General features: G+C 41.8%; 2 protein-coding genes across 2 annotated transcripts; both read right to left on the bottom strand.

The window, feature by feature from the left end:
* Positions 1 to 869: 869 nt before the first annotated feature.
* On the bottom strand, positions 870 to 4,236 carry LOC121260164. The gene is made up of 7 exons (XM_041162007.1): positions 4,195 to 4,236; positions 3,452 to 3,991; positions 2,999 to 3,256; positions 2,196 to 2,936; positions 1,719 to 1,850; positions 1,140 to 1,298; positions 870 to 1,052 (listed from the first exon to the last, which is right to left on the bottom strand). The coding sequence occupies exons 1-7, from the start codon at positions 4,234 to 4,236 to the stop codon at positions 870 to 872; spliced, it is 2,055 nt and encodes a 684-aa protein (XP_041017941.1).
* A 79-nt stretch (positions 4,237 to 4,315) lies between these two features.
* On the bottom strand, positions 4,316 to 5,251 carry LOC121260163. Its single transcript, XM_041162006.1, has one exon. It carries the CDS (start codon positions 5,249 to 5,251, stop codon positions 4,316 to 4,318), a length of 936 nt encoding a protein of 311 aa, XP_041017940.1.
* Between the last annotated feature and the right edge of the window lie 7,926 nt (positions 5,252 to 13,177).

Genomic DNA, 13,177 nt, shown 5'->3' with positions numbered 1-13,177 from the left:
AACGCGTGGCAGTGCGGGTTGCGTGGGGAGAAGGTGGATTGATAGCAGAGAAGGATGGACAATTGATAGACACGGGACAGCCATGGGAGCTCAAGGTGGAAGGTGGTGGTGGCCGTGCGAAGCTACGGCTTGACAGCGAGCATTCGGAATCCCTAGCCGAACGACACCGAGGAGAAGGTGGAAGATGGAGGTGGCGGCTTGCGGCTGAAGTGCACGACTAGCACGGCGTGGCAGCAGCTGCTGGAAGAAGTAGAATCTAGAAAGAAGAACAAGGAAGAAGAAAGTGGTGCACGGCGCAAAGGAGAAAGTGATGGAACCCTAAGTTCCATCCAAAACGGCGTCGTTCCACTAAGGGGGAGCTGTGTTCACTCACGGGCTGGGCTTCGCATGGTGCACGGGTTGGGTTGCTAGGCTGGGCTTCGGGCTTAAACACAACACACACACACACGGGCTGGGTCAAAATAGAACACACACAACTCACACAACCCATAAAAATAATACAAGTTAAAAAAACCCAAAATAAAAACACACCAAAATAAAATAACATAAATAAAACAAGTAAAATAACACATTTAAAATAATTAAAACCCATGAAATTTAGGGATCTCACAACCTCCCCCCTTAAAAGAAATTTCTTCCTCGAAATTTCCAAGCTCCTTTATTGATTCCAAAACAAGATACATCACAAAGCTCAAAACAAGATTGAGAAAGAAAACAGACATTCAAAACTATCGAAACAAGTAAGGGTAGAACTTTCTCATGTCTGCCTCTCTCTCCCACGAAAAATCCTGAGCTAAAGAATCTCCCCAAGATACCATAACTAAGGGTATCGTCTTAGATCTCAATTGTTGCTCCTTTCTGTCCAAGATCTAAGTTGGAACAACTTCATACGTGAGATCAGGCCGGAGTTGAATGCTTCCTGGGTCAACGAGACGTGGCTCTTGCTGTCCAAAGTTCTTCTTTAATGATGGCACGTGGAAAACATCATGAATCTCTCCAAAATATTCTGGCAAGGCAATATGGTAAGCAACAGGTCCAACCTTCTCCAGAATCTAAAAAGGGCCAACATACCTTGGGCTAAGTTTCCCTTTCTTACCAAAACGCTTAACGCCTTTCATTGGAGAAACTTTGAGATATACCCAATCACCTTCCTCAAATAATAGATCTCTTCTCCTCGTGTCCGAATAGCTTTTCTGATGACTCTGCACAGCTGCCATCTTGTCTCTTATAACTTTAACCTGATTCCTCATCTCCTGAACAATTTCTGGTCCAAGTAGATTCCCTTCGCCAACTTCATCCTAAAACAAGGGAGATCTATACTTCCTCCCATAAAGAGCTTTATAAGGGGCCATTTGAATAGTCGCTTGAAAACTGTTATTATAAGTAAACTCTATAAGTGACAGATGATTTTCCCAACTTCCCTTAAAATTCAAAACACAAGCTCGCAACATATCCTCAAGGGTCTGAATAGTGCGTTCTGATTGACCATAGGTTTGAGGATGATAAGCACTGCTGAATTTCAACTTGGTGCCCAAAGCTGTCTGCAAACTCTGCCAGAAGTGAGACGTGAATCGTGGGTCCCTATCTAACACTATATTCTTGGGTATTCCATGAAGACGTATAATTTCCTTGACATATAACCGAGTCAAACTTTCCAAAGTATCAGTGTTAGAAATAGGTAAGAAATGGGCGCTCTTGATCAACCGATCAATAATAACCCAGATTGAATTCTTCCCACTAGGCGTCCTTGGTAGTCCAATTATAAAGTCCATTGCGATGTCGTCCCATTTCCATTCGGGAATAGGGAGTGGTTGAAGATAGCCAGCAGGCCTCTGTTGCTCAGCTTTAACCTGCCGACAAATAGTACATTTTGCAATAAACAAAGCAATGTCTCTTTTCATTCCTTCCCACCAAAAATTTTTCTTCAAGTCTCGCTACATCTTAGTACTTCTAGGATGAACTGAATAAGGGGCTGAATGGGCCTCAGCCAAGATTCTTTCTTTAAATTCTGAACCTATAGGAATCACTCTATGATTGCGGAATAAAAGAATGTCATCTCTGCTTAGACTGAAATGCGTAGGTCCTTGCGACTTCTTGACTCTTTCTTTAATATCTAACAGCTTAGAGTCATTTTCCTATAGAGTCTTTAACTCCTCAAAATCAAGAACTCGGATATCATGAATTGAAGTCAACACCTCTTCCTGCTGTGAACTCTCAGCAAGAAGTCTCCTCATACCAAAAAGAAGAGAGTCTAACCCTAGTGTCTCAGCCTCATCAACTGAATAAGACTTCCGACTGAGCACATCTGCAACCTGATTTGCTTTTCCTGGGTGGTACTTAATCTCACACTGATAATCACTTATTAGCTCTAACCATCTCCTCTGTCTCATGTTAAGACTTTTCTGCGAGAAAATATGTTTAAGACTCTTATGATCAATGTAGATTTCACAAGTCTCCCCATATAAATAGTACCTCCAAATCTTGAGAGCGAAAACCACAACTACTAACTCCAAGTCGTGCGTGGGATAATTCTTCTCATGATCTTTCAATTGGCGGGATGCATATGCCACAACTCTTCCCTCCTGCATAAGAACACATCCCAAACCAAATTTGGAAGCATCACTAAAAACCACAAATGGCTTATGAGGTTCTGGAAGTGCCAAAATAGGTGTTGTAGTTAACCTCTTCTTCAACTCTTGAAAACTCTTCTCGCATTTGCCGGACCAAACAAACTCCACATTTTTCCTGGTAAGAGTAGTGAGAGGTCCAGACAATCGAGCAAAGCCTTCCACAAACCTACGATAGTAATCGGCAAGTCCCAAGAAACTCCAAATTTCGTGTACCGTTGAAGGACGTGGCCATGCCAAGATAGCTTCCACTTTACTTGGATCAACTGCTACTCCATCTCGGGACATGACAAGACCAAGAAATTTAATCTCCTCCAACCAAAATTCACACTTATTCAGATTTGCATAGAGCTAATGATCTCTTAACTTACCCAAAACCAATCGAAGGTGACGGTGTGCTCTTCCGATTCTCGAGAATAGACCAAAATATCATCAATAAAAACTATCACAAAGGAATCTAAATAGGGTCGAAATACTCTATTCATCATATCCATAAATGCTGCAGGGGCATTGGCTAATCCAAAAAGCATCACTTTAAACTCATAATGCCCATACCTAGACCTAAATGCAGTCTTAGGTATATCCTGATCCTTTATCCTCAATTGATAGTATCCTGACTTTAAGTCAATCTTTGAAAAAGTAGTTGCACCTTGGAGTTGATCGAATAAATCATCAATTCGAGGTAGGGGGTACTTATTCTTAATGGTTACCTTATTGAGCTCTTGGTAATCTATACACATTCTAAGGGTACCATCCTTCTTTTTAACAAATAGCACTGGTGCTCCCCAAGGTGAAAAACTAGGCTGAATAAACCCCTTATCTACCAATTCATGCAATTGACTTTTCAGCTCTTTTAATTCCTCTGGCGCCATTAGGTACGGGGCCTTATGAACTGGTGCCGCACCAGATTCTAGATCAATGGTGAACTCCAAATCACGACCAGGTGGCAAGCTGGGCAAATCATCCACAAACACATCAGAGAACTCCTTCACAATCGGAATATCTGCTAAAGATTTCTTTTCCGAAAGTACAGACACCACTTGAATCAAGAAGGCATCCGCCCCATTAGCTAAGTCCCTGCTTGCTTGAATGGCAGATATAACTGTAGGTTTCACCTTTATCTTACTTCCTGCAAGCTCTAAATACTTTCCCCTAGGTAGTTGGAAACTAACTATTCGACTACGACAATTAATCTTGGCAAAATGCTGATATAACCAATCCATTCCTAGAATAATGTCAAACTCAAGTAATTTAAACCTTATCAAATCTGCCTTAAGAGTCATTCCATTAATAACTAGAGGAAAACCTAGGGTAACCTTTGAACACCACACAGTCTCCCCATTTGGTAACTTCACTACCAAAGACTGTAATAAAGGTTTAAAGACCAGGTTGCACATCCGTGCAAAGGTGGCAGATATGAATGATTGAGATGCTCCTGAGTCAAACAAAGTGCAAGCATAAAAATCATACAATCGAACTCTACCTAAAGAAATTAAAACTACTGATGAAATCTATAAATCAAATCACACAGTATAGCAATTTCAAAAGATTGGATAGAAATCTATACCTGTGATGACTCCAGCATTTTAGGTTTCCGGATCTTCGTCATCTACCTCACCAGGGGTCAATGCGTAAACCCTAGCCTAAACAGTTAGTCTTGGGGTAGTCCTCCCACCACGATAACCGCCTCAGTTCGCCTGCATCATGGTAGGGCAATTGTGAGCAAGATGTCCCTTTTGCCCGCATCTAAAACACTGAATCCCAGGTAAATGGCACTTGCCAACATGCGACCTATTGCATTTGCCACAAACTGGCGCTCGTCCCCCCATTTGTACTCCTGTGGCCATCTGCGGTCGGGCCCCAATCCTAGAAATAAACTTAGGTGCAGACCCCGAACTACTTCCTTCTCCGAAAACTCTTCTCTTTTGACCGATTGGAGCAGCAACATGATCAATAAACTCCCGCTCTGCAATTGTAGCAACCTCTACTAATTGCTGAAAGGTTAGAATTTGCAAACAAGCAACATGTATACGGATCTCTCGCCGTAGACCCTCCTGAAATCGCTCCATCCGCATCTCCTCTGTAGCAATCAAATGTGTAGCAAACTTCCCGAGTTCTATAAACTTCCGGGCATACTGCTGGACCGTCATCTCCCCTTGCACTAAATTGTTAAACTCTCGTGCCTTTTGTTTCCTCATAGTGTTCGGGAAGAAACGATCCTTGAATTCATTTTTAAAACGCAGCCAAGATACCGCTGTAATTGATCCTAACTCCATTTCCAGAAGCTCCCGCTTGATCCCCCGCCAAGCAGTCACGTCACCTTGCAGCAGGTAACTTGCGTATAACACTTTCTGAGCTTCAGTACACCCACAGATCTCAAACGTCTTTTCGAGATCACTAATCCACCTCCCAGCACCAAGTGGATCCTCTTGTCCAGAAAAAGCAGGGGTTCTATGAGCTAAAAAGCGTTCATACGGACAACCGTTCTGTTGCTCCCTTTGTGGAGGAAAATTCTGTTGAAGAAATTCTGTCATACGAGTTAGGGCTCGAGCCATGGCGAGATTCCCATCAATACGAGACAAGTCGTTCTCAGGTTCTGGATGTGGCTTTCCTGATCGCTCCATCTTTCTGATAAGACGCGTCTTTTAAAACTGATATTTAATAAACAAGTTAAAATACAATAAAATATTCTGGTACTGCACCTAGGTATTTTTACGGTTTTACCAAGAACCAGACCGCTCTGATACCACCTGTGGCGCCCTCGACCCCCACGTGTTATTTTTGTGGAGTTCATGACACCGGGATGTTGACCACATGGATCACTCACCCCAACGACCAATGCTTAGAGTGTGTACAATATACAATAAGTGTACAAAATAATATTCGCAACGGAGAACTAAAAAACCGTCTTTCTTTATTAAGTACCAGAATTTTTCAAAAACAGTAAAATAACTGTACAAGGATTATACATTCATCCGACAGGTAAATTAAAGACAGGAAATAACATAAGGGAAACAAATCCCATAACGCTGAACAATATCTCAGCAACTCAGACCTCCGGTGGAGCTGATCCCTCGGGTTCATACTCGGGCTCTGCCTCAGACTATACGGCACCATAAGACGGAACCGTAGGGTAAAACACCACAATGAGATTATGACATCTCAGCAAGTAATTAATCAAAATAACATCCAGGAGATTTAAAACATATTAATATATTCATGCGTCCTCATACGGACAAATATTGCAGAAAACGAAACCACATTCTTTTTCCCAAAAAAACCCTTTTAAGACTCACACCTAAAATCCCAATTTTGGCCCAATCATAATTACTACAAAATTACACATGCACCACGGTCTCCCCTATGGACCGTCCGCATATCCTGGCTCTCATCGTCACATCATGGGTAACGTCCGTGCATGAGACTTCGTAATGAATAATGCCCAGTTTCACGTCCAGTGCGTACATGGCCAAGCATCCTCTAACCTTGCCAGCCAAAAGGTCACAGAATCAGTACGAGAGCGTTATTGTCTAGTCTGTTCCCGTCGTCGCCCTGCGACAACCCAAGGGATGTCACGTCAGTCTGTTACGCTCCTGAGTGACCAGAGGAGCTCCACCGAGATAATGCCCCATCTCGGCTTGGGGTCGTGATACACACGCATCCACATATTCAGTCTCATTTACAAACAAACAGTGTGACATTAATAACACAATTTAGTAAAGATGATAAATATGCATTACAACAGTTTATTGGAATACATTTAAATAACTCATTTACAATTTCTCAATAATTACAAAAATACAATTTACAACCAACTACACGCGTAATCTCGTCCTCCAATCCGGCCCAAGGCTCAATTCCAACAACTCCAATTAATAAATATAACCCAACACTTCAACGGCCCAAGGCCCATTTCCAACAGACCAACAAATCAACAGTTTACAAATGAAAATTATAACAATTTATTATTAAAACTGGAAAATTATATATACACAAAGATGGGAAATAAATCTGGAAGATCAAGCGAAAGGGGTGGTGCACAAGGTGGCGGCACAACGGCGGCAACAGTGATTTTCAATAAAACAGTGGGTTTTCTCTCAAAGGAAATCGATCTAGAACAAATGGGTGGAAAAACAACTCACGGCAAGTACCAACAATTTGCCAAATCCGATTGAAATTTTCACAAATTTTAGATCAAAATAGAGCATGGCCAAACTTTTAAGTTCTCAGATTCACCAACAAAAAATACAGATCGAAACTCAAACACCAAAAGATGAAATAGCTCAAATGAGAGAAAGAGGATGAGGATCTCGGAAGAATTTATTTGTGGAACCCGTGGCCTATTTATAGGCCAAGAATGGCGGTTTGAGGCACAAGGAGTCAACATATGGAAGAGAAAACCGAAGTGCACGCTATGGAGGGAACGCGTGGCAGTGCGGGTTGCGTGAGGAGAAGGTGGATTGACAGTAGATGAAGGATGGACAATTGATAGACACAGGACAACCATGGGAGCTCGAGGTGGAAGGTGGTGGTAGTCGTGCGAATCTATAGCTTGATAGCGAGGATTCGGAATCCCTAGCCAAACGACACCGAGGAGAAGATGGAAGATGGAGGTGGCGGCTTGCAGCAGAAGCGCGCGACTAAGTCCGCACGGCGTGGCAGCAGCTGCTGGAAGAAGAAGAATCCAGAAAGAAGAGCAAGAAAAAAGTGGTGCACGGCGCAAAGGAGAAAGTGACGGAACCCTATGTTCCTTCCAAAACGGCACCGTTCCACTAAGGGGGAGCTGGGTTCACTCACGGGCTGGGCTTCGCATGGTGCACGGGTTGGGTTGCTGGGCTGGGCTTCGGGCTTAAACACAACACTCACACACACGGGCTGGGTCAAAACAGAATACACAACTCACACAGACCATAAAAATAATACAAGTTAAAAAAACCCAAAATAAAAACACACCAAAATAAAATAACATAAATAAAACAAATAAAATTACACAATTAAAATAATTAAAACCCATGAAATTTAGGGATCTCACAAAAGTGGTAAAAATAAGAGGTGCACCGATTGGCCCAAGGATGGAGCATACATAGCGTAAGGTCATGGAATTTTCAAGGGAAGCCTGCGATTGAAAAACTCCAACCTCATAACTTTGCCACTTTGCACTCAATTGGTTCTCTACTAAGCAAGTGCAAGGTGGTAAAAATTAGAGGTGCTCCAATTGGCCTAGGGATGGGGCATACATAGCATAAGGTCGTAGTACATCCCACGGGAATCTCGTGATTGAAAAACTCCAACCATATAACTCCGCCACCTCGACCTCAATTGGTTCTCGATTGAACATGGTCAAAGTGGGAAAAATAAGAGGGGATACCATTGGCCCGAGAATGGGCATACATACCATACGGTCTTGGTATTTCAACGGGAAGCCCGCAATTGAAAAACGCCAACCTCATAACTTTGCCACTTTGCACTAAATTGGTCCTTTACTAAGCAACGAAAAAGTGGTAAAAATAAGAGGTGCCCCGATTGGCCCTAGGATGGGGCATACAATCCAAAACGTTATGGTAGTACAGTGGGAAGCCCGCGAGTGAAAAAATCCAACATCATAACTTTGCGATATTGCACTAAATTGGTTCCTTACTAAGCAAGAGCAAAGTGGTAAAAATAAGAGGTGCTGTGAATGGCCTAGGGATGGGGTATACATACTATAAGGTCATGGTAGAACTGTGGGAAGCACGCGATTGAAAAACACGAACCTCATAGCTTTGCCATTTTGCACTCAATTCGTTCTCTAGTATGCCGGGGCAAAGTGGTAAGAATAAGGGGTGCTTCGATTGTCCCGGGGATGGGGCATACATGCCATAAGGCCATTGTATTTCAATAAGAAGCCCGCGATTGAAAAACTCCAACCACATAACTTTTCCACTTTGCACTAAATTGGTTCTCAACTAAGCAAGTGCAAGGTGGTAAAAATAAGAGGTGCTCCGATTGGCTCGGGGATGGGGCATATATAGCATAAGGTCATGGTACTTCCACGGGAAGCCCTCGATTGAAAAACTCCAACCTCATAACTTTGCCACTTTGTTAGTTCTCTACTGAACAAGGTCATAGTGGTAAAAATAAGCGGTGTTACGATTGGCCAGGGATGGGGCATACATACCTAAGGTCACGGTAGTACAGTGGGAAGCCCACGAGAGAAAAACGCGAACCTCATAACTTTTGCCACTTTGCACTAAATTGGTTCTCTACTAGCCAAGGCAAAGTGGTAAAAATAAGAGGTGTGCCGATTGGCCCGGGGATAGGGATACATACCATAAGGTCATGGTATTTCAATGGGAAGCCTGCGTTTCAAAAACTCCAACCTTATAACTTTGCCACTTTGCACTCTATTGATTCTCTACTAAGCAAGGCAAATTGGTAAAAATAAGAGGTGCTCCGATTGGCCCGGGGATGGGGCATATATACCCCACAAGCATGGTAATGGGAAGCCCGCGAGGGATAAACTCGAACCTCATAACTTTGTCACCTTGCACTCAAATGGTTCTCTGCTAAACAAGAGCAAAGTGATAAAAATAAAAGGTGCTTTGATTGGCTCGGGGATAAGGCATACATAGCATATGGTCGTGGTATTTCCATCGCAAGCCTGTGATTGAAAAACTCCAACCTCATAATATTGCTACTTTGCACTCAATTGGTTCTAAACTAGCAAGGGCAAAGTGTTAAAAATAAAAGGTGCTCCGATTGGCCCGAGCATGGAGCATACAAACCATAAGGCCATGGTAATGGGAAGCCCTCGAGCAAAAAACTCCAACCTTATAACTTTGCCAGTTTGCCCCCAATTTGTTTAATACAAAACAAGGGCAAAGTGCTAAAAATTAGAGGTTCACTTATTCTCCCAAGGATGGGGCATACATACCATAAGATCATGATAGTACAATGGGAAGCCCCCGAGTGAAAAACTCCAACCTCATAACTTTGCCACTTTGCACTAAATTGGTTCTCTACTGAGAATGGGCAAAGTGGTAAAAATAAGAGGTGTGCCGATTGGCCCGGGGATAGGGATACATACCATAAGGTCATGGTATTTCAATGGGAAGCCTGCGTTTCAAAAACTCCAACCTTATAACTTTGCCACTTTGCACTCTATTGATTCTCTACTAAGCAAGGCAAATTGGTAAAAATAAGAGGTGCTCCGATTGGCCCGGGGATGGGGCATATATACCCCACAAGCATGGTAATGGGAAGCCCGCGAGGGATAAACTCGAACCTCATAACTTTGTCACCTTGCACTCAAATGGTTCTCTGCTAAACAAGAGCAAAGTGATAAAAATAAAAGGTGCTTTGATTGGCTCGGGGATAAGGCATACATAGCATATGGTCGTGGTATTTCCATCGCAAGCCTGTGATTGAAAAACTCCAACCTCATAATATTGCTACTTTGCACTCAATTGGTTCTAAACTAGCAAGGGCAAAGTGTTAAAAATAAAAGGTGCTCCGATTGGCCCGAGCATGGAGCATACAAACCATAAGGCCATGGTAATGGGAAGCCCTCGAGCAAAAAACTCCAACCTTATAACTTTGCCAGTTTGCCCCCAATTTGTTTAATACAAAACAAGGGCAAAGTGCTAAAAATTAGAGGTTCACTTATTCTCCCAGGGATGGGGCATATATACCATAAGATCATGATAGTACAATGGGAAGCCCCGAGTGAAAAACTCCAACCTCATAACTTTGCCACTTTGCACTAAATTGGTTCTCTACTGAGCATGGGCAAAGTGGTAAAAATAAGAGGTTCTCCGATTCGTCCGGGGATGGGGCATACATACCATAAGGTCATGGTAGTACAATGGAAAGCCCACAATTGAAATACTCGAACCTCATAAGTTTGCCACTTTGCGCTCAATTCGTACTCTACTATGCAAGCGCAAAGTGGTAAAAATAAGAGGTGCACCGATTAGCCCAGGGATGGGGCATACATACCCAACAACTATGGTAATGGTAAGCCTGCAAGCAAAAAACTCGAACCTCATACCCTTGCCACTTTGCACTCAATTGGTTCTCTCCTAAGCAAGTGCAAGGTGGTAAAAATAAGAGGTGCTCCGATTGGCCCGAGGATGGGGCATAAATGGCATAGGGTCATGGTACTTCCACAGGAACCCTGCGATTGAAAAACTCCAACCTCATAACTTTGCCACTTTGAGCTCAATTGGTTCTCTACTAAACAAGGTCAAAGTGGTAAAATTAAGAGGTGTTACAATTGGCCCAGGGATGGGGCGTACATACCTATGGTCCTGGTAGTACCGTGGGAAGCCCGCGAGCGAAAAACTCGAACCTCATAACTTTGCCACTTTGCACTAAATTGGTTCTCTACTAAGCAAAGCTAAATTGGTAAAAATAAAAGGTGCACCAATTGGCTGGGGGATGGTGTATACATACCATAACGTTATGGTATTACCATGGGAAGCTCGTGATTGAAAAACTCCAACCTTGCAACTTTGCCACCTTGCACTCAATTGGTTCTCTACTAAGCAAGGGCAAAGTGGTAAAAATTAAAGGTGCTCTGATTGGCCCGGGGATGGGGCATACTGATGGGAACCAAGGTGGGCCTAGTTTTAAAGATTCTTTGCAAGTTTCAGATGGGCCAATTACAAGATCAAGAAAGCAATGCAAGGATTGATGCAATCCACTTGAGACGAGTCTAGCAAAAGCCGAATATTCAAGATGGGCTTGAGAGAAGGAGATCCAGTGATCATCCACGTGGTACAAGCTATGGAAGAGTGCAACATAAATAGGGCCTATTATTATGATTATGTGATTGAAGGCCTTGGACTTGTTTATTTCTTTAAATGAGCTTATTTTATTAGTTATAGGAAATGGTCTAGCATAATTGGGTTGCTTGACCCACATATGTCTTATTTCTTATGAACTAGGATTTTTGGGAAGGCCTTGTATTTTCGCTAAGGGCTTATTTTGAAAGTTACTTTTTAGGAACTATGGTTTAAAGAAGTACTGTAGCTGAGTTACCATAGATATGGTACTGTAGCCATGGCACTATTCATCCAGGGGTATTTTTGAAAGAAAATGATTTATTTTGGCTAGGGTTTTAATTAGGTTTTGGTTTAAATACTCTTTGTGGTCTCATGTTAAGAAGTTTATGAAATTTGATGAATTTATTCATTGTGAGTTGAGTTTATCTTCTCTTATTCTTGAATGAACTTTTGAGCTTATCAAAGGCAAATCACAAACTTTGTGGTGTTCCTCCATGTAATCTGAGTTCTTGAGACAAGTTCTTCAATGGGTCTAGATTTTAGTATAATCTAGGTTCTTGAAACAGGTTCTCATCGGGTCTATATTCTCCATCCATTGACTTGATTTTGACTTTCTTAGGTGAGTTTTCGAATTGATTATGGGTTCAAGGGATTCCATTCCTACGGGTTCATTCATTTGGTATTCAGAGCAAGGTTTTCAATCAGGTCTAATTTTATCTTCTAATTCTTGCATCATTAATTTTGATTCTAGGGCTTCATTGTTCTAGGGTTGGCAAAAAAGAAAAAAAGAAACAAAAGTAGGCTGTCGAAATTCTCAGGGTTTTTCGTTTGGCTGAAATTTGCAGCACATAGGGTTTCTTGGATCTCTAAGTTTGTCAATTGCTTGGAGTGCCTTTTCATTATTTCTCTTCTACTCCATTGTCACCTTCATTGTCAATTCTTGTGTGCTTGAATTCAATTGATTTATTTTCACAATTTAATATTGTTGTTTGTGATTGAATTAGAGAAAAGAAAGGAAAGGAAAAGAAAAGAAAATTCAAAAAAAAAAAAAAAAGAGTGGAAGAAAATAAAAGGTAGCATATTCAATGGTTCCTACATAGTTACAACAAAGAGAAAGAAATACATTTGCTGATTGAACTTTATCATTAAAGGGGTTGAATACATCTTTTTAGTTGGTATCTTGTTTTATAATTACTCTTTCCCTCGTATAAATTCCTTGAATCTCGTATCATTTTATTCCTTCCTTATTTCTTGTTCTTGTTTCTTTGATCTATATTACTGGTTGGAATAATACAAGGTTATATTGTATTAATTTAGTTCAACTAATTCTTAAAGCACTTGAGCGTGAAAACTGTTAAGGTAAAAGGCAAGAGTGTGTGAGACTATTTTTGGGAAAAACCCAATTAAGAGTGAAACACAAGTGGAGTGCCATTATTCAAGTGTAAACATATAAGGGAGTGTGAGATTTTCCACTAACATTCTTTTTGTGCAACAGATTATGATGTCTCCCAAGTATGACTCATCACCAAAAGGGATGACAAATAACTCATCCTTTATGTTGCAAACCAAGTAACAACAGTTTGAGCGGTTGAACTTTGTGTTGGGTGAAGTGAGGGATAGGATGAATCATCAAGATGCGTAATTAGAAATCTACAGGGCATGAGATATAAGAGGCGACGTGAGTCTAATCTTGAAAATGGGTATAAGAATGAAGAGTATGGGGATTCCCTTGCTGCCAGGCGTGCACTCAATGAAGAGGTGCTCCAACCTCATAACTTTGCCACT

This window comes from Juglans microcarpa x Juglans regia, chromosome 4D (genome assembly GCF_004785595.1).
Source record: "Juglans microcarpa x Juglans regia isolate MS1-56 chromosome 4D, Jm3101_v1.0, whole genome shotgun sequence".
NCBI classification, from domain to species: domain Eukaryota; kingdom Viridiplantae; phylum Streptophyta; class Magnoliopsida; order Fagales; family Juglandaceae; genus Juglans; species Juglans microcarpa x Juglans regia.
Note: the sequence above shows the minus strand (reverse complement) of the source record. Positions and strands in the feature narration are given on the sequence as shown.